Source organism: Sebastes umbrosus, chromosome 10 (genome assembly GCF_015220745.1).
Source record: "Sebastes umbrosus isolate fSebUmb1 chromosome 10, fSebUmb1.pri, whole genome shotgun sequence".
Taxonomy (NCBI): domain Eukaryota; kingdom Metazoa; phylum Chordata; class Actinopteri; order Perciformes; family Sebastidae; genus Sebastes; species Sebastes umbrosus.
This window is the reverse complement of record NC_051278.1, coordinates 18,942,519-18,968,233: the sequence shown is the minus strand read 5'-3', so window position 1 is coordinate 18,968,233 and position 25,715 is coordinate 18,942,519. Positions and strand designations below refer to the sequence as shown.

The window sequence follows — 25,715 nt, the reverse complement described above, 5'->3', positions numbered from 1 at the left end:
CATAAATCCCCCTCTCCTCTTGTGTTAACGTTAATCAAGCAAGCTGGTATAAAAAGATAAAAAGGTAGATATATAAAAAGAAAAGTGAAAGCACATTTATTTATTGCACGATGCAAAATAGGAGGGAGGAGGGATGGGATGGCGTGGCGTGCGCGTTCACGTGGAAGCTCCGTCCGTTCGCCGCTGCGGCAGTTGCCAGGGGAGATAGAAGGGGAGGGCGTTTCTGATTGGCTGAAGCGGGGCCTGTTGCCATGACGACGGCTCGGGGTTTGGTAAGCGTTGCCGTGGCGCTGTGTAGTGATCTGCGGCGCTGCTGGCTGCGTGTATGGAAGGAAGCAGCTGCTGATCTGATCTCTTGACATTGTGTAGTGTGAGACAGACACAGACTATCTGAATTATACAAACTGCGCACAAGACGTGGTCTTTTTAAAACATATACCGCGTTGGAGGCACGCCGTGCATGATTGTGAGTATTTTAATCGTCTTTTTAATACGACAAACAGAGTGTTTCTGGTGGTGGCTTGTGTGTTGTCGAAAAAGTGAAATGTGGTCAAGTGACTTTGCTTAGAGAGAGCAGCCAGCATGGCAGAAACAAGCGACAGCATGTGGCCAAGCTAGCTCATGTTAACGTCACTTATATCTGCGCTCCTGGCTCACATTTATAGCTACTAACCACAGCTATCGTTTGATATATTAACATATAATCACTATGATAGTCTATATAGTTAAAATGTGATGCTAGCAGTAGATTTAGCTTCACCGAGCTAATGTGCTAACGCTACTAGTGCTAGTAGCAAGCTAGTACTCGAGTTAAAGCTGAACAAAACGTGACTAACAGCAGAGATAAGTTGCTTCGTGTTGTCTGGAAGTGTTGTGCAATAGTCCACGTCGTTACGTGTAACTTTGTATATTCCTCATTGTGTTATGTGGCTGCTTGTGAGTGTGTAGTCTAGTGGGTCTACTTTAGCATTATAGCTACAAACCATATTAGTTTTCTTTGCTAACAGCACTTTTCTGTTAATTTTTGTTTTAAAGACTTTATTACATTTTTACAAGTTTACAGGAAATTAGTGAATATACATAGGACGTGTTGTGGATTACAATCATAGAAGAATACAACAAAACAGTCATACAAATAATGTTTCCCCCACCTGGCTTCCACTTTGTGTGTCATTAAATGAGTAGTTTCTCAAGTTAAGTTAATGTAGTATAGGCAGCGGTATTCAATAGTTTTTAATTCATAATTTCACCCTCATATCTTTGTTATATTTCATGGTATATATATCGACTTGTTCCAGAGGTTTGGGGAGGCTACACTGGCTAGCTAAGCACATGATGTAATGGATTATCACAAGATTGTCCCAGATTCAGAGAGTGCTCTACAAAACAATGTCAGTGTAGGAAAAAATATCTCTGTTTAATCCAGTTTGATATATATGTTGTTGTTGAGTTCATATACTTTATATCTGCCCCTTTATAATAATCTATAATAATAATAATCTTTATTTTTATAGCTCCTTTCTAAATATAGTTTCAAAGTGCTTGCACAGATACAATGAAAAACAGACAAAATAAAAACAACAATAAAAGAACAAAAACAAATGTCAGTGTAGGAAAAAAATATCTGTTTAATCCAGTTTTTATATATATATTTATGGTTTTGTTGAATTCATATACTTTATATATGCCCCTTTATAATAATCTATAATAATAATAATCTTTATTTGTATAGCACCTTTCTAAACATAGTTTCAAAGTGCTTTCACAGATACAATGAAATACAGACAAAATAAAAACAACAATAAAAGAACAAAAACAAATGTCAGTGTAGGAAAAAAATATTTCTGTTTAATCCAGTTTGATATATATATATATGTTGTTGTTGAATTCATATACTTTATATCTGCCCCTTTATAATAATCTATAATAATAATAATAATCTTTATTTGTATAGCACCTTTCTAAACATAGTTTCAAAGTGCTTGCACAGATACAATGAAATACAGACAAAATAAAAACAACAATAAAAGAACAAAACATAAAGACCAAATAATGAGAAAACTACAACCCGTAACCAGTGGTATCAAAACAATAAGTTACTACACATAAGCCAAAAGAGGACAATATTAGTCTCTCTACCTGCTGCCCGTTAGTGTTGTATTTACTGAATTGGACAAAACCTCATCTAAAATTCATTGTGTGCTCTGAGGTTTCTATTTGGGAAGAAAAAAAAAGTGATGGTAAAAATGTCTTTTTCCTTTGTGAGGTTATGACATTAATGTAGACTGACGTCCCTTTCTTCTTGCTTGACAGTTGTTAAAGCCCTAGTGATACATAGAAGACAAAGGCAACAGGAGCTTAAGGGACAGAAAAAGACACAAAAAAGAAACAGATGTTGTCAATCTGCCATTATTTTTATTGTGCCAGAATCTCCATGGTCATGTTGTAAGGTCAAACCATCTGTTGTTTCTAGCATGTATCCCACTCCTGTACATGTTTGTTTGTATGTAGTGAAGCCTCTGAAGGGTAAGGACTCCCAGAATAGATGAGCGTCTGCTAACTTTACTGACATTCATTACTATAAATAAGACTTGTCGTAACCCAGTGATGCTGTTATTGCTCATGTGAAATGGCTTTAATAACTACAGGGATCTAAAGTATTGTCAGTGGAGTTGAATTATGTTTAGTTGTGCGCCATCATATGGTTATTTGAATTGCTGGAATAGGCCTCTAAGACATTGTAGTTACCATAGATGGCTTTACTCTGTGGTTTGAGTTTTTTTTTTCTTCCTTGGTAAGAGGTGAAATACAGGTGAACTAGGAGGCAGACTGCCCAGTCTTTTTTTGTGAATATAATCTTTTCTTAAGGGTCTGCTCACAGTGCACAATGTTTGAAAATGTAACTAGCACATTTGAGGATCAGATGCTTTTTTACTGATGATAGCACGAGATTGAAATTTATTTACAACTAGTCGATAGAAAATACTTTATTGTCTGCTTTTCGTGTACAAAAGGCAGAAATTTGTCTTTGGTTCGTATGTGCAAAAACAACATATCACATCCATACAGGACACATTAAAACACATTCTGATTCATGGTTAAATCCATGGATGTGACAATTGATTGAGTATCTTTTTTTTTGTCACAATCTTGTCGGTGAACCCTGGGGTATTGGTCTGCTTGATAAATTCATTGAAACATTTTCCAAAAGAGTAATGCCTTGACAGTCAGAGTCACATACTCCAATGTATTACTCCATCTCCATGTTTTGGCTATACCAACACAGTGGTAGACACAGTGTTATCAAATATATCTCAAGCTCCTCTAGAACTCCCGTGAAGGCTACGCTTCATTTTTACAACTCGGTAAACACATTGGTGTCACTTTTCTGAGAAGTTGCTCCATTGTACTGTACAGATGACTGAACAGGAATATGTTCCTCAGAGGATGTATGATAACAATGAGGCAATGTGACAAAAGGGACCACCGTAGCACAACATTTTTTTATCAAGTGAATTTCTAGTAGGTACATTTTAGATCTAGTGGAGCTCCGTCGTCTTGTTCAGTCATCACAACACACTGAATATAATGTATAAAATATCTATAAATAAGGAAATGGTACTTCATTGTAGCTTGTAGCTGTTACCCCCCCATATCTTAACAAGAGTGGTAAAGAATCTGCACTTCAAAATGGTGGTGTTGCCATGTAATCAGTCTTATCACAGAATTGTGTACTCTGACCCAGAGCAAATGAAAGGTTGCGTCCTCTGAAATCCACCATGTTCTTTGTAGCTACATGACTGAACTGTGGTTTTAAATCCATTACGAAAGCTGCCCCATGTGGCAGAAACTTTTTCTGGAATTGCTCAACACAGTCTAAACCTGGTTTCTCAGGGGATGGCTAAACAGAAAAGCTCAAAGCTTTATAACCCACTGTTCTCTGAACACCTTGTAATTACCAAGTCATATGTGACTTTGATTTATCTGACCGTTTTAAATAGCTATAATGGAAGAGGTTGAATAATTAGATGATTGGCAGAAAAAGGTAGTTGGCAGTCATTGTTCACTTGAAGTAACTGCATTCCCATAATTAGGTTGTTGTGTGCACATTGCAGTGTTTTTACACATTTAAAGTGGAAAATGATTTAAAATGAATTAACAGCGTGTTGTACAGGAAGTGAAAGTAGACAATCTTTGTTGCTTTAGTGTAAGTCAACCAAAGAAAGTCTTCCTAGGCTGTTGTTTTTTTTATAAAGAATGTGTCTTTTTCTACCTCCCATTATTAAGGTTGTTAAATTGAACAACCACATCTCTGTCTGAGATCAGTCGCCAATCAGCGAGCTCCAGCTCTTAACTGCTGACGTTGGACTTGTCTGGCTTGTGGAGTTTACTGCTTCGTGCAGTATTGTGGTGGTTTGCTTGAATAATTAAAGCTGCACATGTGTGTTTCATCACCTGCTCACACCCCCCTGTTTGTGTTTTTAAGGAGGGATATCCCCAGGAGTTTGAAGTCTTCTTGGGTCTGTGTGACATTTTGCTAATCAAACATAGGCGGTAGCTCTGAATTTGAGATGCAAATATGAACGCCTGTAGAGGCATTCGCTGCCTCCCTCCTTTTGTTTTCTTTTGTCCTGTTCAGATTATCAACTTGTCTGTGTTTTTGTGATGTGTCACATCATTTAGAGATCAGGGTATACAGCTAAATGGCATCTGTTTTGAATCCCCTGTGCTTTAACAGCTGTCACTAGTTTACACACTGGGGTCAACGGATTGTAGGTAATGTCATGACATCAACAAAAAGCTTCTGCAAATCTAAAAATACATAGTTTGAAAGTGAATGTTTTGAGTTTCCCCCTCAGTTTTTCCTGGTTGCATATGGGCAATGTGTGTATTCCTGTTGTGGCGCCCCTCCGTCTACTCCAGTTATTGTTTTACGTCTCTTGATTGGTCACAGTGGTTATGCACTGACTCTATAGTGAGCAGCCCCCCCCCCTCCGCCCGCCCCCGGACTGACTCAAGACGCGGCCCATTAGGGCCAGCCTCATTGAAAACAACACTGATGCGACCGTTTCCTTGATTGAGAGAAAGGAAGAGGGAAGCAAGGCTGTGTGTCCTGTGTCACAATGGGTCTTTGTCTCATCACCCCTGGCTGAATTAACGGGATTTATTTAATTGATGGCAGTATGACAACAACGACGCAGGCTGACAAGCTTGTGTGCAAATTATCAGGATCTTCTAGCATGTGTGGAGCTGAATGGGGATTGTATTGTCAGTTCACCAACATTTTGTGACCAGTGCCAACCAAGGTGCCACAGACAGTTGTAAAACAATAGTCATTAACAGCACTGGTAGGGCTGGTTAGGTATTTGGACGTAATGAAATATAAGTTTAACTGATGTGTCATACAGGGTTATTTGAATGAGAGTTTTATACTGGGCTCTGTACTTGAATCAGCTCAATCCATGAATAAGCACGCAGCTCAGTTTACTAGAGCACGTTTGCTATTTTTAAAAGTCTTACATTGTCATCACATCACCATGGTGATTTGTTGCAAAAAAAAAAGTTTGATGAAAAATTTATAGTAAACTTCATTTGAGCAGATGTAACAGAGGCCATGCACTTGTGTGGTACCAACAATGTGTATGCATTATTTATAGTGGTGGTGAAAGTTATGGCTAGGTACTAACAAATCTAAATTTTTTTGCACTCCATATTGAAACTTTCCTCGTACTGAGAGTTGGTACAAATGGGTCTACAAGAAATGTTCTTGTAGGCCCATTTGTTTAAAGACATTAGATTCTTTAGAGAAGTTTAACTTATTTTGTTCGATGTGAAAAAAGGGTAAATAAGATTATATTATCCAAAAAACGTAGCTACTAAAAAAATGTAGCACTTCATCCATGAAACTAGGGATGCACCGACCGATCTGACTTTTTCAGTCCCGATACCGATAGCGATACCAGTGTTTAATTAATAAGCTGTATGCTTCACTGTGTGGAAGTGACTGGGATCATTCTTTTATGTGTAAGGCAACAGCAGGTTTTACTTAATTGCTTTACTAACTTTGTAAAACAAAATGCAACACATAAATACATAGATAAAAAAAAATACTGAAATTTATTTATTATTAAAATAATAAATCGTACATCAGCAGCTCGGTAAAAAAAATCTTCAAAATGAACAGGAAATACAATTCCAGTATATATTGTTTATAGCATATAAACTGGAATTGAATTGATTAGATCGGCCCCATTGTCACAGATATCCATATCCAGCTATCTGAGTCAGTATCGGCCTGATATCCCATCCAGTATCGGTATCAGTGCATCCCTACACGAAACTCAGGTATTAGCACTAATTAAAGATTTTAAATTTTAGCTGATTATTTGTTTTTTTTTGTACCTTGTTCTCCAAAAATATTTGTTGAAGCTGCTGATGTTGAATCAGCAGAGGTGAGTGAAAGACAAATAGAAGAGGCTAAAGTAAGTAAAATGCAGATATGGCCAACCCTTCAGTGCTGCCAGAAGAAGAAAACTTGTTGCCTAACTTCATGTTATTTTACCGGTGTGTTAACCGCATGTTCATCTTTTGCTGTGTATGCACTTTAGTTGATTTACTCACGCCAGAAGCATCAGTAAATATTGTCATTCTTTGAAAGCACGGCACTTCCAGCTTTCTTCGTGCTGTTTTCTCTTTGGGTCTCTGTGAGAATCTTGTGTTCCCACTGTATGTGACGTGGATACATATGAAGGATACCATTAGAGTTTGCTATATGATTCAGGATTGAAAGCTTTTGTCTTTGGTTTTCCTGCAGGGCCTCACTGGTGCTTTCTGGGGTTCCTGTACACTAAATATTATTTGCAAATACTTGTAGTATTTACAAGGAAAGTAATCTCACACATTCCTGGAAGGGCTTATGTTGAAACGTCAGCTGAACTGTTAAAGGGCACGTTCGTTGTGCCTTCAAAAATATAGAAACTTCAACAAAAAAATCCTCTTTTAATAATTTATTATAAGGATTTGGACCCTAGTGTAAAAGCAAATGCTGCTTTTGGTATTGGAAAGTATATGAGTATGTTGTTGCGTAGTTGAATGGTGGTGAGTGTTTTGTACACTGACCTTAGAGCCACATGACCAAAGAGATAAGGTTTCAGTGTTGGCCGGGGGCTGGCGTGTACTCTTGAAGGCCTCACCTCTGTTGACAGTCAAAGTGCAGTCCTGTGTGTTTGAGTTCGAAATCCCGGTGTGAAGTTAATGTCTCCGATGAACATCACAATAATTATCTATTGTTTTTGTTTGCTTGTTTTTCCCCCGACTGTTAACGTGATTGCATCAGTCAATACATTAGGTTCGGCCCGGGTGTTTGTCAGCAGTCTATAAGCTTCGTGCTGGTGGAATTCATAGATTGCCAAAGTAAACACCGCTGCTTCAGTGAGCGCTACCTCTCGGCCTCTCGCTGCTTCGAGTCCCTCTGTTTTGGTGGCGAGCGGGCCTAACTGTCTCTGTGTGAAGGCTGAATTTGTTTTCTGAAAATGAACTTCCTCAACAGGCAGGAGGTGTTTCCTCCCCTCCCGGTCCTCTGTTTTGAAACTGTGAGGTGAATACTGAGCACTTCTGAAACATGACTAGAGCAAAAACAACTGCTCCTTTGTACGAGGCCGAGTGTGGGGCCAATTGTAATGCTTTGTGTGAGCTTTTTCATTCACTTTCACCTCGGGCACCGAGCAGATCGTTTTAATCCATTGAGTAGTTTGATTTGAAAATGTATCATTTAGCTTTAACAGTCGCCTGATTAGCCTTCACATTAATGGACGCTTCATTTGTTATGACATAATTTGACCCTCCCAGTTTAAAAAAAAAAAAAAAAAGAAGACTGCCACTTGGCGCTGTGGAACAGCCTCTTTCTCTCTCCCACTCTAACTCAGCCCCCCTTTGTCTCATTCACATTTTTAGAGCTCCAGCCAGACTGGGTAGTCACCTAAATATCAGTTAGGGTTTCAAATAACAGCCACACCTTTGTGCATATACGACAGAGGTGTAACTGGTTTGTGTCAACTGGTTTATTTCTTGTGAAGAGGGTGTGGCGTTTGAGTGCGTCTGTGCATGAACACACGGCAGTTACATACATAATCTCTTTGGTTTTTGTTCTGCAATCTGTTATATACATAAAAATGATAAGTTATATGTAATTTATTTTTACTGAAGTGCATAGAATGGGTATTATAAAGTATGCCTTAATGGCACTTAGTCAGCGGTGCCATGACACCCAGGTTGGCTGTGGCCTTCCCCACTGCTCTTTGTCAGACAGGTTTGTGGAGAACGGCAGCAGACTGCTGGCCTCAGCATTTTCCGCCTGTATTGATCTCCCCACATTAGCTCTCTCTTCATGCACAGACATGAGCACAATTGCTTCCCTTACAGCATTGGCTGCCGTGGCAACTGAGTCCCGATCGTGAGAATCGCTCCCAGAAAACATCTCAAACCGGTGCCTCTTCATTTTCGATGCCGCTGCTATCATCTCCTTTACATTCCCCCCGAAACATATTTGACACATCAACGGCTTGATTTGCCACTTAAGGCTATCTCCATATGTCTTTGTGTATATTTGAATAGGCTAAGTGCTTAACAGGATAAAAGAGCAGTTTGAAAGGGGGGAAAAATGTGCCTTGGCACCTGCTGTTAGTGCCTGCCTGTTTGCACATGAATATGATGAGGCTGGCGGTGCGCTGGGCTATTTTAACTTGCAGATGAGCCACCAGGTCAGCGCCATTGCAGCTTTGGTGTATTTTCAAGGATGCTGCAGTCAACAGGCCAGTCTGGCTTATTAGCTCCCGCTCCCCTCTCCACACTAGTGGGCCCATTATTCATCGCAGTCCCAGCCGCCTCTCTTTGATGCCTTTTCATAAGAGCAATGATAACTGCGATCATTGCAACAGCAGTGGTAATTGACCAGCTGCAGTCATGGTAAAACACTTCCTGTGTGTTTGGCTGGGTGCAAGGAAGGCGGCGTTCTCATTCGTCCGACCTGCCTCTGTTGATATTCAAATGATGGTCTTCTGGAGGAGATACTCAAAAGAAGATAAGCGCTCTCCGGCACCCGAGGGCCCAGCTGAGAGGTCACGGCTGTGAAGATGGACTTGAGGTGAAGCTCTCTTGTGCTTTAAGGTTAATCAGTGGTCTGACACTTAACCTAGAGTTCTTCTTCTCATCTCCCCGCCACAAAACTGAATCAAGTTTACAGGCAGTCATTCATGGCCTGTTGATGAAGAAGAAAGGGCAACCATGTGAAGTGTTTACAGTCGACTCTGACTCCAGTTAACACTTACACCACACCTTTTAATCAAACGATGCCACACCTGTGTTGGCTTGTTTTACAGTGACCTTTATGTTTGTCATCAGCATTTACTGGATTACACAGTCATTGATCTAGGGCTGTGTATTAGCAAGAATTTGGTGATATGATACGTATCATGACCATCCATTTTAGAATAGGCAAAAACAACAAACAACAACTGCATGTGTTTATCATAAAGTGGGCATGTCTGTAAAGGGGAGACTTGTGGGTACCCTTAGAATCCATTTTCATTCACATATTTAGAGGTCAGAGGCCAAGAGAGATCCCTGTGAAAATGGCCATGCCAGTTTTTCCTCACCAAAATTAAGCGTAACTGAGGAGCGTTGTTTAGCCTCCTTCATGACAAGCTAGTTTGACTTTGTACCACTGGATTTCCTGAGGTTTTGTAGTTTCATATGATGCCAGTAACTTCACTTAAAACTGAGCTCGCTACAAGATCGAATAGTTGTTGGGCCCGATGGCGGGCATCATCGCACAACATAATGTGACGATAGTCGTGTGTATCGATATTTTCTTACACCCTACATGGATCTAGACTTGACTTAAACTTAAAAAGAACAGCCTAAAGTAGGGCTTCGTAAAACAGCCTTGCATCCTTGTCAAATGGCATCCTCACCCCTCAACCCTTTCTTTTTCTCTGGCATCAACACAAATATATAAACGCTTTGTAAAAATGCACACGGCGGCTAGCCTAATTCTGAAATGTTTTTTTTGGAAGGATAAATTGCATTTTTCTCCAAAACTGCAGGCATGTCTGTCTGCACCGTCCCCCCCCCCTTTCTATTTGTAAATTCATTCAGAGGAGGAACCTGTCATGTCAGGAGATATCTTTCTGTGTTTTGGTCTCTTGAGCAGAGATTTTCTTTTAACACAAATGGACAGTTCTCTCGCTGCCTGACATATCTGATTGCTCTACTTTGCTGAGAGCTGTGATTCATCCTAGACTGAGGATAACTTACATAGCCTACCTCACTACCACTGAGTCTCAGCTGGCTCACTCTCTCTGTTTTTCTCTCAGTCTCTTGGTCTCTCTTTCTGTTTTTATCTGTCTTTCCATAAAAGCATTTCCCTATTGTGATGTCCCTTCCTATGTCTGCTCTGCTCGTCCGTTTGCCTTTGGCCTGGAAAGCTCTTTGACTTACTTCCTTTTTGTCGCAGAAGTATCTGCAGCTCACAAAGAAATTTCAACGGTGATGACAAATAAAAACGCAGACAATGGAAGATTGAAGGGCAGAATGCAAGACGAAATGTAGCTGACAGGACGTCACCTATAGAGCAGACAGGATGTACTGCTATTATAACAGAAACTTGTACACTTTAACCACTAAATGAATCATGACCCTAGCTTTACAAGTCACTCTAAACCAAAATAGGATCAGTCTGCTATATGTTTATCCCCTCATTGAGAGTTGAGTGGTCATTTCGTCAATGCACTAATGCCTCCTCCTTCCCCCTCATGTCCTCGCTGACTGGCTTTGACAAACTGATTTGTGCTCGTGTGTGTGTGTGTACACTCCCTCTCCTGTCTCGCCCACTGTGCAAACACTCTCGAGTTTGACCCAATTCTTATCCTAGCACAGAAATGAAAAGATATCCACCACCGCTCTCTGTGCGCCTTTTACCTCTCCAACCTTCCAACTCTTCTCCCATCTCGGTCCGCATCCAGAACATCCCAGACCACCCCTGACCGGGGCATCTGGTGTCCACCCACCGGGTGCAGCGGGAGCGTTTCCTAACAGGGTGGCCGCTCGGCGTTCGTCTGCGGCAGAGCCATACAGCCAGCGTGGATTATTATTTTTCTTATTGTGTCTATATATCTTGTTTGTAGGATTTCTGCTCTTAATTGAAGGGATGGCATGGTTGTCATGGTGACACCCAGGACATAAAGCTTGTTGTGAGCTGAGCCAAAGAGTGATCTCTTTGTGCTCTTGGCCTCACCCACCATAGCTTGTATTATATGGTTTTACAGAGTTATTCAGGTTTATTGGACACAATTTTATTTTCAAATATTCACTTATTTCAGTGTGCTGAGAGTTGGACATACCTTTTTGTGCCTATAATTTAAATCATAGCTCAATAATGGTTTTAGGGCTGTCCCGAATACCATTTTTTGGGCTTCGAAGCTTCGGTGAGTAATATTCAAAGGTATTCGAAGCTTCGCGGAGCAGCGTAGCAGGCTGACATGTGCTTCTGTCTGTCTGTCTCCATCTCCCCCGTTTCAGTGCCCGGGACAGTGCCACTGCCGCACTACTGTACACACACACACACTCACCTCTACACACAACAAACACAAATATCCATACAGTATATATATATATATATATATTCGATGGGTGGTATATATATATATAAATATATATATACCACCCATCGAATACTGATTTTGAGGTTGATTACCATGGTAATGGTCGAAGCTTCGAAGCATTCGGGTCAGCCCTAATTGGGTTGAACTAAACACTTTGACAGGATCATTGTGGATGACAAGCCAACAATTCATCCTCTGAGCCCATGTATAGAAAGTATCATTGTCTTATTAATAAGGGTACTTGTGTGAAATAGGTTAATGATACAGGGCTTCTGGCAATATTGAATTTCCTTGTGCTGTTAAATGACTGACAACTCCTGGGCCTGTAGCCTCATTACACTACTTAATCTGGCATGTGACAAATTGAGACTTGATCCTGGCTGAATGCAGATCAGTCTATAAGAGCCATCCACTCTATAAGACTCATTCCTGCAGTCGTCGGATGGTTTTCATGCTCATTTACACATAACGAGCAGCTGGGTCTTGTCTGAAATGAGGTGGGCGTCGAGGAGTGGAGTCTTAAGTCGGTTCAGTTGCTTGAGAGGACCTCCTCGAAGGTCCTCAGCTGGAGTCAAGAGGAGGGAGAGCTGAGAGCCTCTCCGTCCTTGCCAGGCGTGGAGGAGCGGGGCAGTGAGAGGGCCAGGAAGTGCAATAGAGGCAGACAGGCACAGCCACAGGGGGCGCGCCCCCAGGGAAGACTAAGGAAAACAAGGTCAACGCTTGGAGGAACACATCATTCCATTATGTCGCATCCAGTTATTTCATACTGCCAACTTTGTTTTGAAATCAGTTCACCATCCAAAACTGTGATTTTGTCTACATGCTGTTTAATATTAACAACCTCTTCTCTCCTCTCTCTCCAGACCTCTTTGGTTTAATGGGTCCAATCATTGGGATGTCACCAGATAAGAAAACGGAAATTCCGGGTATGCAAGAGGAGCGGACGGGGCTCAGAGGTGTTTGCGGCGTTGGGACGCTGCCCGAGGCGGAATGCGCATCCAGTCCGCTGGCAACCAGTGTGGATCGTACCGGAGGTACTGAGGATGAGGAGCTCACCAACCTCAACTGGTTGCACGAGAACCTGCTTCAGAACTTCACTCTGGGAGGTCCGGAGGCTCAGCCCAGCGGCAGCCCCCTCTTCGACATAGAAGGAGACTACGGGTCCAACCAGGGCCCGTCGTCCTCCTCCTCATCGTCGTCACACAGCAGAGGCAGGGAGCGGGACTCGTTGAAGTCAAAGCCCCCTTTTTCGTTTTCTCTCCTCATCTACATGGCCATTGAGCAGTCTCCCAGCAAATCGTTGCCAGTTAAAGAAATCTATGGCTGGATTCTCGAGCACTTCCCTTATTTCTCCAATGCTCCCACTGGCTGGAAGAACTCAGTTCGTCACAACTTGTCCCTGAACAAATGCTTCCGCAAGGTCGAGAGGAGTTTGGGAAAGGTACGTTATGAAACTGTCTCCTAACTTTCATGCACTCACACATTTTTTAAACTTAGAAAACTGCAACGTTTAGATTATGCTTCCTGAAACAGTGTGTTTAAATGTGAAGCTGCAGTGTGGCTCATGTGACAGTGTCTGGGGACTGTAACACAGCCGCAGAGACCTCTGACTCTGCTGCGATAATGGTGGAATACAGTCAAGGTCACAGATACTCCTTCTGAGGAAATGCAAACACAGCACACTAAGATAGGACACTTTATCTCCCAAAGCACTACGAGGTAGAGCAACCAGGGAGAGCAGCATCCCACAGTCGGAAACCTCAACGTCACACTGCCAGAAGGAAGCGACCATGACCTGCAGTGCAGAGATGAGTTTGTAGGATCTCTGTCATTCTGGTCCTGGCACAGTTACGTGTGACTCACGCTCATTTCTGTTTGTGTTCCTGCACAGAAAGAAAAAAAAAACAGAAGTTGACCTTCTCATATGCACATGCTTGTGACCAAAGGATATACACATCCTGCACACATATTCTATGGAACTGATGGGAAATGAGTGAAATGTTTGTTGTAAAATTGTTCATTTACTTCCTAATGTTTGCGATTTCCATTTAGCTTTCCGATGTTTGTGTTGAAAAATGTGGTGAGGAACAGAAAAGGCGGGGCTTGACAGTAATGGTTGCTAGGTTGCCATTGACAGCTCTTTTGAGAAATTGGCAACCAATTCTTGCCACTTTTTAACATAAATATTGGGACGGCAAACTGCAAAACAGTTCATCTATGAAGGCAGAAATGATGGACCAGCTGATGTTGGTGTCACTTGAGGGACCCACAATCCAAGACTTCAGTGCTGAAGGGCCAATGGATCTGTGGTGGGAATCAGAATACAAAGGTTCAGAAAAACAAAATTTGAAAGGGAGAGAACGGATAAACAAGCAACCAGTGACTTGTAGCGGGCTCAAAAAGCTAGAGTGAAGATACTGGCATCATATGAAACTAGAAAACCCAAAGAATCCATTGGTACCAAGGGGCCGAGGAAAAACTGGGATGGCCATTTTCAAAGGGGTCCCTTGACCTCTGACCTCAAGATATGTGAATGAAAATGGATTCTATGGTAAGGGGTCTCCCCTTTATAGACATGCCCACTTTATGATAATCACATGCAGTTTGGGGCAAGTCATAGTCAAGTCAGCACACTGACACACTGACAGCTGTTGTTGCCTGTTGGGCTTGAGTTTGCCATGTTAAGATTTTAGCATATTTTGTTATGCTAAATGCAGTACCTGTGAAGGTTTCTGGACAATATTTGTCATTGTTTTGTGTTGTTAATCGATTTCCAATAATAAATATGTACATACATTTGCATAAAGCAGCATATTTGCCCACTCCCATGTTGATAAGAGTATTAAATACTTGACAAATCTCCTTTAAGTTACATTTTGAACAGATAAAACATGTACAATAAATTTGCGATGTGATCAACTATGGACAATCATGCAATGAATCGCGATTAAATCTTTATCGATTTAATCTTAATTAATCAAAATATAAGGTGACTACAAATGGCAAACATATTTTCAGCAAAGGCAACCAAAAGCTGATGCCTGGTTGCCATTCTGGCAACCACTTTTAAAAGTTAGTGTTGAGCCCTGAAAGGTACAGAAACGAGTTACATGGTTTCAAATCTTTCTCTATAACATTAAATATTCATGAATAGATATGCAACACTCAAACGTTAAAGCTCATAAAGAAAAATTAGGAGTTATTAGGAGTTTAACACTCATAAAGTCAGTTAATCTGCTTCATTAAGACTGTGGGAGTGTGGTGTGATCATATTTGACTGACAGTGGCTTGGTAACATAAGCAAACAAGCCCTAAAGCTGTCATCAGATTTTCATTCAAATGTTGCTAAATCCCGAATTTGTACGTTTTTTAGTTTCCCTTCAGTGTAGTTTGCATTTGTTGCTCAAGTTTTAGAGAGTGGCAGGAAGGTTACAGTCAGACCTGTGTCAGACGCAACATAATTTGCATGTTACTGTACTGATCCAGGGAGCGACACGATGGCAGCCATATTGAGCTCCGGTATGAGTTCAGACTTGTGACCGGTAGAGCCCATGGTGCCGAGTCTGCGCGTGGCTTAGACCTCATATTTTCCCACCACGGGAGGCAATGGCGGTTAGCACTCAGCGAGTAGCAACATGGTGCAGTGCAGGCCACTCAGCATGCAGGTGCACAGCATGAGCCCTTCGTCTGCTGAGAGACCAGTTTCACATGACACTGGCTGGTGGTTTCCGTTGCCATGGAGACATTTCCTTCTTCCTGCATCAGGGCTGGTTGGTAATCTGAGTCAAGGTTATTCTCCTCCCTCCCTCGCTCTATTCTCCTCCCAGACTGGGCAATACGCCGCCATCAGATAAAGTGACAGTTAACACACTCCCGCACACATCACCAACAGACAGATTCATTCCTCACACAGAGCTGTGGAGCAGTTTATTTCCTCCTTTTGTTGTGGCCGTTAAGGAATTCTCAGTTGTGCGTTTGCTGTCTTCCACTGCCTTGTTTATGATGTAGCGCTTCTCGAAGAACTGGTGCTTTAACATTTTTTTCCATTGTGCAAAAATGAGACTTTTATTACATCACTATGCTGCTTTCAATGCAGTCTACTGTATGCAGCACACAGACATGTTGTCAGCTGAGAACTTTGTGAATGTAAACCCATTGACAAATAACTCTGCATCATTTTGATGGATTAAAAATAGGTAAAATGGATTTTTCAATATTCTAATTAATTCAAATATTCCGCTGACCAACAGTTCGTAGTGGTAACGCGTAAAGAAGCATATCAAGAATACACTCTAAAGGGCAGTGAAAATGCAAGCTAACAAACGTGAATATAAAGAATGCATGATTTAAAATCAAGCTTTGCAAATGCATTATGGGGAAGGAAATGCGTTCAACATACGGTATTTGCAAAGCTGTGTTCATACTACGAGCAACACTGTAACACTCTACAAGTCATTTTTAATGAAAGACGGTGACATGAAGCTACAAACTCACGCCAAACACATCAACCAATCACGTTTTGTTTCACCCTGTTCCGTTCCATTAAAAATATAGCCATTGGCTAGTTCCCAGTACTATTTAACAACTATTACGTCGACGAGCGTGTGAGCAACACTTTAACGGCGACTTGCCGACAATGTAGCTGGCCACGCTGGCCACTTTGTCGCTTTTCTCACGCGTAGTATGTACACAGCATTAGGCTTCAAAGATACACACATTAAGTTCTGATGAGAAACACTGAATTTAAACAGAACTTTTGTTTGTTTATAAGGAAACTCCAACGAATAGATTATAGACAAAGCTCCGTAACGCAGTTGTGTAATGGTCATGGGTCAGGATGCTTCTTTTCCATCTAGGTTTACAAAATCAAAATTCTTCTGGCATGTTTCTTATTTTGTAACCTGGGTTAGAAGTTTGATTGTCCCTCCTCTTTTCTACAGGCCAATGGAAAAGGTTCTCTCTGGTGTGTTGACCCTGAGTACCGCCCCAACTTGATCCAAGCCCTTAAGAAGCAGCACTTCCCTGCCGCACATGCCTTCTGCACACCACCCGCCTCCCCACCCAGGTAAACTTTCATCAGTCACTATCTGGATGTTGGCTTAGCCAAATCAGTGTTACCATATTTCATTTTAGGGCTGTCAAAGTTAATGCAATAATAACACGTTAAAGCAAATGCTACTAATGCCACTTATTTCTTTAACGTATTAATGCAACTTGCAATTTTTAGGTTGTAGCGGGCTTGATTTTGAAGCTAGTGTGAAGATACTGGTATCATTTAAAATAAATCAAAGGAATCCGTTGGTACCAACCGTGTCATACTAGCTTGTCGCGAAGGAGGCTAAATAGCTCCAAACTTACTCTAAATCTTGGCGAGGAAAACTGGCATGGCCATTTTCAAAGGGGTCCATTGACCTCTGACCTCAAGATATGTAAATGAAAATGTGTACTATGGGTACCCACGAGTCTCCCCTTTACAGACATGCCCACTTTATGATAATCACATGCAGTTTGGGGCAAGTCATAGTTAAGTCAGCACACTGACATACTGACAGCTGTTGATGCCTGTTGGGCTGCAGTTTGCCATGTTATGATTTGAGCATATTTTTTTATGCTAAATGCAGTACCTGTGAGGGTTTCTGTACAATATTTGTCATTATTTTGTGTTGTTAATTGATTTCCAATAATAAATATATTCATACATTTGCATAAAGCATAATTTTTTTCCACTCCCATGTTGATAAGAGTATTAAATACCTGACAAATCTCCCTTTTAAAGTACATTTTAAACAGATAAAAAATGTGTGATTAATTGCGAATAATCGCGATTAACTATGGAAAATCATGCGATTAATCATGATTAAATATTTTGATTGAATGACAGCCCTATTTCATTTATTCATTGGACTTTGTTAGTGAAGCACATCATAACAGATTTTTCTTTATTTCTATTTATTTGACATTCAATCCTTTTAAATAAATGAAAGTTTCGAAGGGTCACATTTAACTTTTCTTTACATCTTCTTCTTTTGCAAACTCAAAAACTGACCCCTTTGTGTTTTTGTTTACCTTCTGCAGTGCCTCCTCACCCCCTCATCTCTTTCTACAAGGCTGCTCATTCAAAGGTGAGACAGAAGCAAACGTATCTCTGTTGTTTTTTTTTATGTTTGGATATGTGCATTAAAATCAGACATATAGAAATTCCAATCACTGCTGTTTTTTTTAGCTTGTGTTTGTGCAGTATTTTGATTATGTTGCCTGTTCACATTTCAGCCCCAGAACATTCAGCATCACTGTGCTTGTATCCTCAACTTTAATTTGTTGCTTTCGAGTCATCGATGCCTCATGTAGACCACAATGTTGCGAGCTCCCAGTCGATGTATCAGCCTCCTCTTTCCCCCCTCCGCCTCTTGGATTTGTAACCTTGACGACAGGCAGAGGTTCTGCTGGTGCTGAGTGTCGAGCACTCAGTCTCACTGTAATCATTAATAATTTAGAGCCCCAGAAGTGAGCTATGAGGCTTTTAGACACTTTGTCAGGTCTGAAAAGATCGGATGCAGTATCAGTGGCTTCAATTCATCCTCTGGTTTGTTTCGGTCTGCATATCCAATCCATTCAGTAAGCATTGATTGGGTCACTATGTCTCTAGTTTAAAATGATGGACAGAACCCAGTCATCCCAGTCCTAGCAGAGATGCCATGCTACCATGCTTTCACACCTTAGGACTGACCATCATGCATGTTCTCTCCTCTTCCAGAGTCTGACATTGATGCTGCCACTGCCATGATGCTCTTAAACTCTGCCCCCGGGCACCACGTTGACCCATGTAAGAGAATCCACAAGCAGCCATACTTTCACCTACTCTTCCAACTCTTTGTCTCCGACACTCCTGACATACCACCCCTGTCATTGCTTACGTCTTCCTTTTATTTTGTGTGCTTTAATTTGTGATGTGTTCGTCACCTGTTCTGTACAAGCAAAGTGTTGGTTCTTGCGCAGAAAAGGTTTCAAGAACATTACTTGTACCTGATTGCATATAATTTTTCCTGCAGACATTCTTTTTAAAGACATATTAAAGGAATAGTTCGACATTTGGGAAATACTAGAACCAGCAGCCAGTTAGCTTAGAACAAAGACTGGAAATAGGGGGAAGCGTCTAGCCTGGCTGTGTCCTCAGGTGACAAAATCCACCTACCAGCACCTCTAACGCTCACTAGTTAACACCAGAAAGCGAATGAGCGTATTTCCCAAAATGTTGAACTATACCTTTAACATATGAAAATGTTTTTGAAGAATATTACGCCAACTAAAGTCATACAGAGAGTGCTCTCAGTGCAGGTTGGTTCTACATGGTAAATCATTAATTTCATGTGCTGAGTTTGGCTTATTTTAATCAAACTTACTGTCTGTTGTAGTTTATATTTTAAATTAGATGATCATTTATTTAGGCTGTACTTAATTAATTTGATTCAATGACTGCAGAAGCCCTCAAAGGATCATTTTTAGAGTGATATGATGTTGCTAATATTTGCACTTTCCCCATCAATGGCCTGCTTTAACATGCATGAAACAAGATATTTTTAAATAGGGCTTTCCCTCTTGGGCCGAGACAAGTCTCAGTTCTGCTTTATACTTGTAAACAAAGCGAGCTAAAGTTACAGTATGTGGTTCACTGTGTCTGACCTTTTCTTCAGAAAAAAAAAATCTTTAAAAAACCCCCTGAAACAATAGCTGGTTTACTGTAAAGTCACATTAGGATTTACTCGCTTTCTGTCACAACCTGTTTAAAGCAAACTAAAATGAGATATGTAGAGTCTGTGGAATTAGTTTTACATGACATGCAATATTTCGAGCATTTGTCATGCTGTAAAAAGCCTGTAACTCTTTCTATCTTCTGTTCCCCTTCAGGCGATTCTGACAGCCCACTGGACCTCTCCCGACCCGACTCTGTCCTGGTGAGCAGCGATCCAAAGCAGGACCACAACTACAGCAGCGCAGCCCTGCAGCGCTGCTCCTCCCGCTCCTCCTCCTCGTCTCTCTCCTCCCTGGACGAAGGAGGCTGCGACCGCAGGCAGTCCCACCGCGCCGGCAGCGAGGGCTTCCACAGCGACGAGGACTCCGACCTCTGGGACGAGAGGGGCGTCCAACAGACTCCTCGACGTCCGCCCGCCATCAAGTGGCCCGCCGGCAAGAGGGCACGACGCGAGGTCAAGCCGGAGCTGGATGAGGAGCTGAAGGAAGCCGCCGGCTCCTTGCTCCACCTCGCCGGTATACGCAGCTGCACGGAGGGCTCCAAACGCACTGTCAAGAGCACAAAACTTAACAGGAAATGAAGATTATTTTTGCCCCCCATCAGACTCCGGACCCTGTGAACCCTAACCTCTGACCCCTGATCGTGTGTCCCAGTGTGCCTCCTTCTCCTTATCTGATCGTTCCTTGGCCATTTTGAGCCTTTTTTTTTGTTTGGGAATATCCCTGTCCAACAAAACAAATGGCAATAGTATCGTTCACACAGGAGAACAAAGCCATATAGAGACTTTTGTAACTCGGGGGTGACTGCTGGGGGTTGGTGTTTGGGCTACGGAGAACCATCAAGAAACCTATCCAAAATGACCTGCCTGCTTCTGTTGGATTAGAAGATTGTGATTCAAGAATATTTTCCTCTGAAAGACAAAAACGGGAAAAAGCTGAAGGTTTTATAACTCAAAGCGTTGCATGCTTCCTCCTCAAACCTGTATCCTCTTCCAAGTGAATCTATTTATGAAGCGAATGAGTGCATGTTTGTAACAGACAAAACCTAACCTCCTGGTGTTATCGGTTTCTCCTTTTTGTGCTAAAGAAAAAAAAAAAAATGCCACTGTTTTTGACAGGAATTCTTGCTCCATGAATCCTCTTGTAAGAGAGATGCAATAATTAATCCACAACCTTAACTTTTTTGACTTTATTTCATATTTTTCAGAGTCGAGTATGCTAGTTAAACTTTACAATTAAGAGAATGAATGGAGTAGTACTATTATCTTGTTATGCGATAAACTTCTTACACGCACGAGCTCCGGCTCTATTTCAGGATTAGCAAGACGTGGAAATAGTATTACTCTGCCACTGCCAAATTTAGTTGCAAAGTTAGCTATGCTACTTCGCTCAGTTTTGTGCGGCCATTTACACATGAAAGCTGTGTTCCTTTTTGTTTTTGCAAATCCACTGCTCATCCCTCATCAATCCCTTTCATTCATCAGTGTGTTTTTTGACATTTATCGTGCAGACATATATTCACATGTTTGGTGACGGCCTATGCAAAGTGGACATCTGCCACGTTGTTGCCAGATGTTCACTGCGTGTTCATAGGTTATCCTCCATAGATTTTTATTTTCTATTTCTGTGTGTGTATCATAGTGCATGTTGACTTCAGCCTAAACCTGAGATGACAGGAAAGAGTTTGAAATAGTCAAACCCTTTTTTCTTCTACTGACAAAGTAGTCCTACTGCTCCAAATGAATGTGATTGGTGTAATGACAGATCTCCTTGCTCCAGCTGTATTGTTGGGCTGATTGGCACTCTTGCTTGCTTCTGGTCCTTTTTGAACGCAGAGCTGGTTAATAGTCAGAAACAGGAGCGGACAGTAAATTATCACAGCTTCCTCGCTCCATTATTTTGGTTTGCAGTTTGATTATACCTCTGTGTATTCCTCTTGTTTTTTGAACCATATACTTTAGAAAATTACAAAATTATACAGCTAATTTTCTGTCGGCTGATCTTGGCGGCGAAGTTAATTCACAGTTCTGGTTCAAATAGGTGCAGGCCATAGTGCATATTCAAGCGTAAAGAAACGAGAAGGGGATATAATGTAGTAACACGGCCAGAGAGAGAACTGGACTTTGTATGTGCAGTCGCTCGCGGGCGAGATGTTGAAGACCGTGCTGCTCTCATGTTGTGCCCTCAGTTCTGGCTGGCCGCTAGTGTTTCGTCCTTGCTCTTCCTCCTAGAACAAAATAAGGAAGTGCACGCTCTCTTCTCAAGCTGTGAAATGGAGTGTTTATTGTCAGTTGATTGCATGCAGTTCACCAAGGGGAAGTTGCATAAAAGGCCACATATTCTCAGTTGAACTTTTTTAAAAAGGCTAGCGTTACAATACAAAAGTAGCATGGAAGCTCACAACATGGGTAACACTGAAAATTATCTTATTTCTTCCCACAGTACTAGATCACGTTGTCACAGTGACTGTTAGTATAGCATGCATGGTCAGTGCCAAACATTTTCTTGTGCCACACTGATGTAAAACTGCAAAAAGGGCCATGGCCACTATATTCCCCCGCTGCCACAATGTAGTTAAAGAGTAACAATGCCCGCGTTTTTCTGAATCATCCGAACAGGAAATGGGAGAGGACGCTGGTCAGTACAGTGACTTAACCGATGTTTTGGGGTTATTTTTGTCGCTTTAGAGTGGGAACTGTTCTCAGCAGAGTAAGCTGCAGTTCTCAGAAGTACTACTTGCATACACTGGTCTTGTTTAGCTGTGAAAAAAAAGAACAAATTATTGTTCATTAATCATCACCTTATTTATGACATTAATTTATGGGATTATTGAATGCATACTCTATCAAACGCTGGTCATGTGAAACGAGTGACTAGGCACATTTTATTTTTCTCCCTCTGTGAACTCCTCTTAATAAGTATTTTATTTTTCTCCTTTTATTTTACAGCAATACACCTTTTTTTTCTTTCACTATGTTATAGTGATTAAGTATTTTGCCAATGTCTATTGTCTTTAGAGCGGGTGTTTTTATTTTTTTTTCAATTTAACCATGACTGCCAGGTTTTCTTGATGTTTTGTTTTGCTTTTTGTTAGGCTGGATAGTTTATTAACATTGATCCTGAAACCTTTGTTGCCAAAATTGATGTACAGCTGGGGTATAAAATTTAAGATGGACACATTCCCCCATGTACTGTAGAAGTTCATCGAAGATGATTGAATCATTTCTTTTTTTTTTTACATTTGTCTCATGTTTATGTTTAGATATTATGACTTAAGTAGTCACAAATTGAAGATTAGCTCTCGATCTTCTCATTGCAGATTTTAGAGTCCTCAAAAAATGACTGCCACTCATAACTCATGCTTCCAGGTATTGTTATGGGATGTTGAAATGTTTAGAAAATGAGTGAAAACTGGATCAGACTCGCTCAGTCCCCAGGCTGCTGCTGTGTGGCTTCAGACCTACATTAAAGTATAACTGCAGAGAAATTATGGAGAGACTTGTAGAGGAAAAAGCTCCCTCGTTCTTTCTGTAGCACTTGCAACAGAAACATTATGTTGGTCTCAAAGTGACACTGAGTCAGATCTGTGGATGAGCTCCCTAAACATTTTGGGGTCCAACTTACCCAACTTAAAAAAAAACCCAGCTGCTTCATTGCTCAGCAGTTGTTATTGAATATTGATTATGTGATTCTCATAATTTCTGTTGCAGTTCCTATAAGGGTATGATGAACATTTTGTTGCATTCGACAAAGCTGCCAACCCAGTATCAGTTTGTGTCAGTTGTCTGCCATGTCTATTGGACCGACACACCTTTTTGGTTTTTGTACGCTAACCTCTGTTGATAAAATGTTTATAAGATTTATTTTCGCCAAAGATATGCAATTGCATTATATATGGTATTACAAAATATTAATAAAAACCTGTTCTTGTTATCGCTGTGAGCATCTTTTTATTGTAGTCTGAGCAGCATTTTGTCATAAGACTTCACAACATCACTTTACATTAGTAGCCTACACTAGCTACATTTTTGATCAACATTGCCACCTGCTGTGAAGGCCACAAGATCGACATATTAAAGCTAATAATAGTCTATTCTTTAGAATAGCTACCTCTCCATGTGGCTGGCTTCTCAGTTTTCACATAACCGTGTTACAGCTTGCAAATATTTCCCACCGAGCCCAGCAGTTCAGAGCTGTTTTGACTGGCCAAGCTGTGCTCAGCAGTACGTGTGGCGGCTCCACCACACTTCTTTTCTTCTGCATGTTTTTTTTGATTGCACCAACATGGCAGGCAGCCAGAAACACACCTCGCATTAATGTAAATTCCAGGGCTGTGCCAGTGATGGATGCATCATCAGATGTCCTAACGACACTCTTCGCTGTAAGTTAATTAGTCATGGAGGACTGTGGGATGAACACAGTGTGACCCTGAACAAGGGCTCGTCTGACTAGCCTCAGGCCCATTGGCACGGCTCTATTGTTCAATAGAGTCCTGTGTGTCGACTGGAAGAGGGGGGCTTCTCCCTACTGACTGCCTCAATTCAGCTGGAAATCAGAGCAGCATCACCTCCCCCCCTCCCACACGGCCCTAGCAACCACGCCACGCCGACAGTTGCCAGGCAACCAGACAATGCTGGAGCCACTGGCTGTGGTGTGCGTGTCAGAGAGTTTGTGTTTTGCCTGTATGCATTTAAGATCAGGGATAGTGAAACAGCAGCAGAGGAAATGTCTCTTTCGTACAAAACAAATCCCTCTTTTTGTGAATATTTTTACAAATTTAACATCTTATAAAATAAGAACTCCACAGTTATAGTTTCTTTAAAGAAATAGTCATACTATGTGGTGAAAATATAAAGAGATTATTATGGATTAGGTGAAATTAATCTTGTAGGATTTGAGCAGTGATGGCTGCATTAGCAACATGTCATTTCACTTCTAGTCTAAACGAGGTCATGTGCGTTTTAAAGGGGAAATCACCCAGACTATCTTCCACAGTGCTACAACAACCCGCGTGTGATTTCTGACCTTGTTTTTGTTAATGCAACCCGTACCTCACTCAAACTCAGCAGTAAATGATTTAGCAGTGACATCACAGCACTTAATTGTAAATGGCATTAGTTATAGATAAAGGGTGAGGAAAGGATGTTATAATAATAGTATCTCTATTTTCTGTCATACTAATATCATATTCAGACCTTCTTATATTCACCTGTACAAACAAATGTACAAATGGGTACAATATATTACAGTATATTTTATAGTATAGTATATCACCAGTGTAATGTCACAAAGTGTACCCTTTTTTCTTAATATTTTTTTCTCTTTAATCTATCAAAATAATTTATATCATATTCATACCTTCCTATATAATCACCTGTAGAGATGAGTACAATATATTACAGTATATTTTAGAGTGTTAAACTACTTTATTAGCCTACAACTAAGTATTATAAGTCAAGGTACATAAGTTATCAAGTATAAAAAATATAAAAGTACTCATTATGAAGAATTGTCCCCTTCAGAGTGTCATACTATTTTATATAATTTGGAATATTATTATTGATTAACTAATGCAATATATATATATATATATATGGAAAGTGTCTCTAAGTCATTGTTTTTACCAGTGTTCACTCTATTTCCTTTAAAAATGCCACTTAAATCAAATCAACCAATAGGACGAACAGGTGTTTACTGCTATTCATGAAGTCTAATAATGCCCAAGTTGACAAAAAAATCATATATATCATATATATATATATATATATATATATATATATATACACTATGTATACATTAGTTAATTAATCATATATATGTATATATATTACAATAGTATATTAGTATATATTACATTAGTTATTATATATGAATTAATCAATAATAATATTCCAAATTACATAATTATATAAATTAGTATGACACTCTGAAGTGGACAATTCTTCATTATGAGTACTTTTATATTTTTTATACTTGATAACTTATGTACTTCGACTTGTAATACTTAGTTGTAGGCTAATAAAGTAGTTTAATACTCTGAAATATACTGTAATATATTGTAATCATCTCTACAGGTGATTATAGAAAGGTCTGAATATGATATTAATTATTATGACAGATTAAAAAAATAATAATATGTATTTTTTTTCTTTAATATATACATATATTTTTTTCTTGAATATATATATATATATTTTGTTTTCTTTAATATATATATATATACTTTTTTTCTTTAATATATATATATACTGTATATAAATGGCTATCTATAGAGACCTTCCACCACTAGAGGGCAGCCTGTTTACA

At 40.4% G+C, this 25,715-nt stretch overlaps 2 protein-coding genes across 5 annotated transcripts in view; both read left to right on the top strand.

The window, feature by feature from the left end:
• The first annotated feature begins 256 nt into the window (after positions 1-256).
• Positions 257-23,342, top strand: foxn2a (forkhead box N2a). 3 transcript variants are annotated; one of them, XM_037782498.1, is made up of 6 exons: positions 258-466; positions 12,524-13,101; positions 16,601-16,725; positions 17,736-17,782; positions 18,415-18,483; positions 19,566-23,342. In XM_037782498.1, exons 2-6 carry the CDS (start codon positions 12,538-12,540, stop codon positions 19,988-19,990), a joined length of 1,230 nt encoding a protein of 409 aa, XP_037638426.1. In that variant the 5' UTR covers positions 258-466; positions 12,524-12,537; the 3' UTR covers positions 19,991-23,342. The 3 variants fall into 3 exon arrangements, with proteins under 3 accessions (XP_037638427.1, XP_037638429.1, XP_037638426.1); XM_037782499.1 differs by lacking the exon at positions 18,415-18,483 and having other exon boundaries at positions 257-466; XM_037782501.1 differs by lacking the exons at positions 18,415-18,483; positions 19,566-23,342 and adding an exon at positions 17,931-18,394 and having other exon boundaries at positions 257-466.
• Positions 23,343-25,708: 2,366 nt separating this feature from the next.
• The window catches only part of ppp1r21 (protein phosphatase 1, regulatory subunit 21), an 18,166-nt gene continuing 18,159 nt past the window's right edge, over positions 25,709-25,715 (top strand). The window contains exon 1 of one of the 2 annotated variants that reach the window (XM_037782822.1): positions 25,709-25,715. This exon is cut by the window's right edge and continues 629 nt beyond it. The gene's annotated coding sequence lies outside the window, so the exon portion shown is untranslated. The other variant, XM_037782821.1, reaches the window with a different exon arrangement.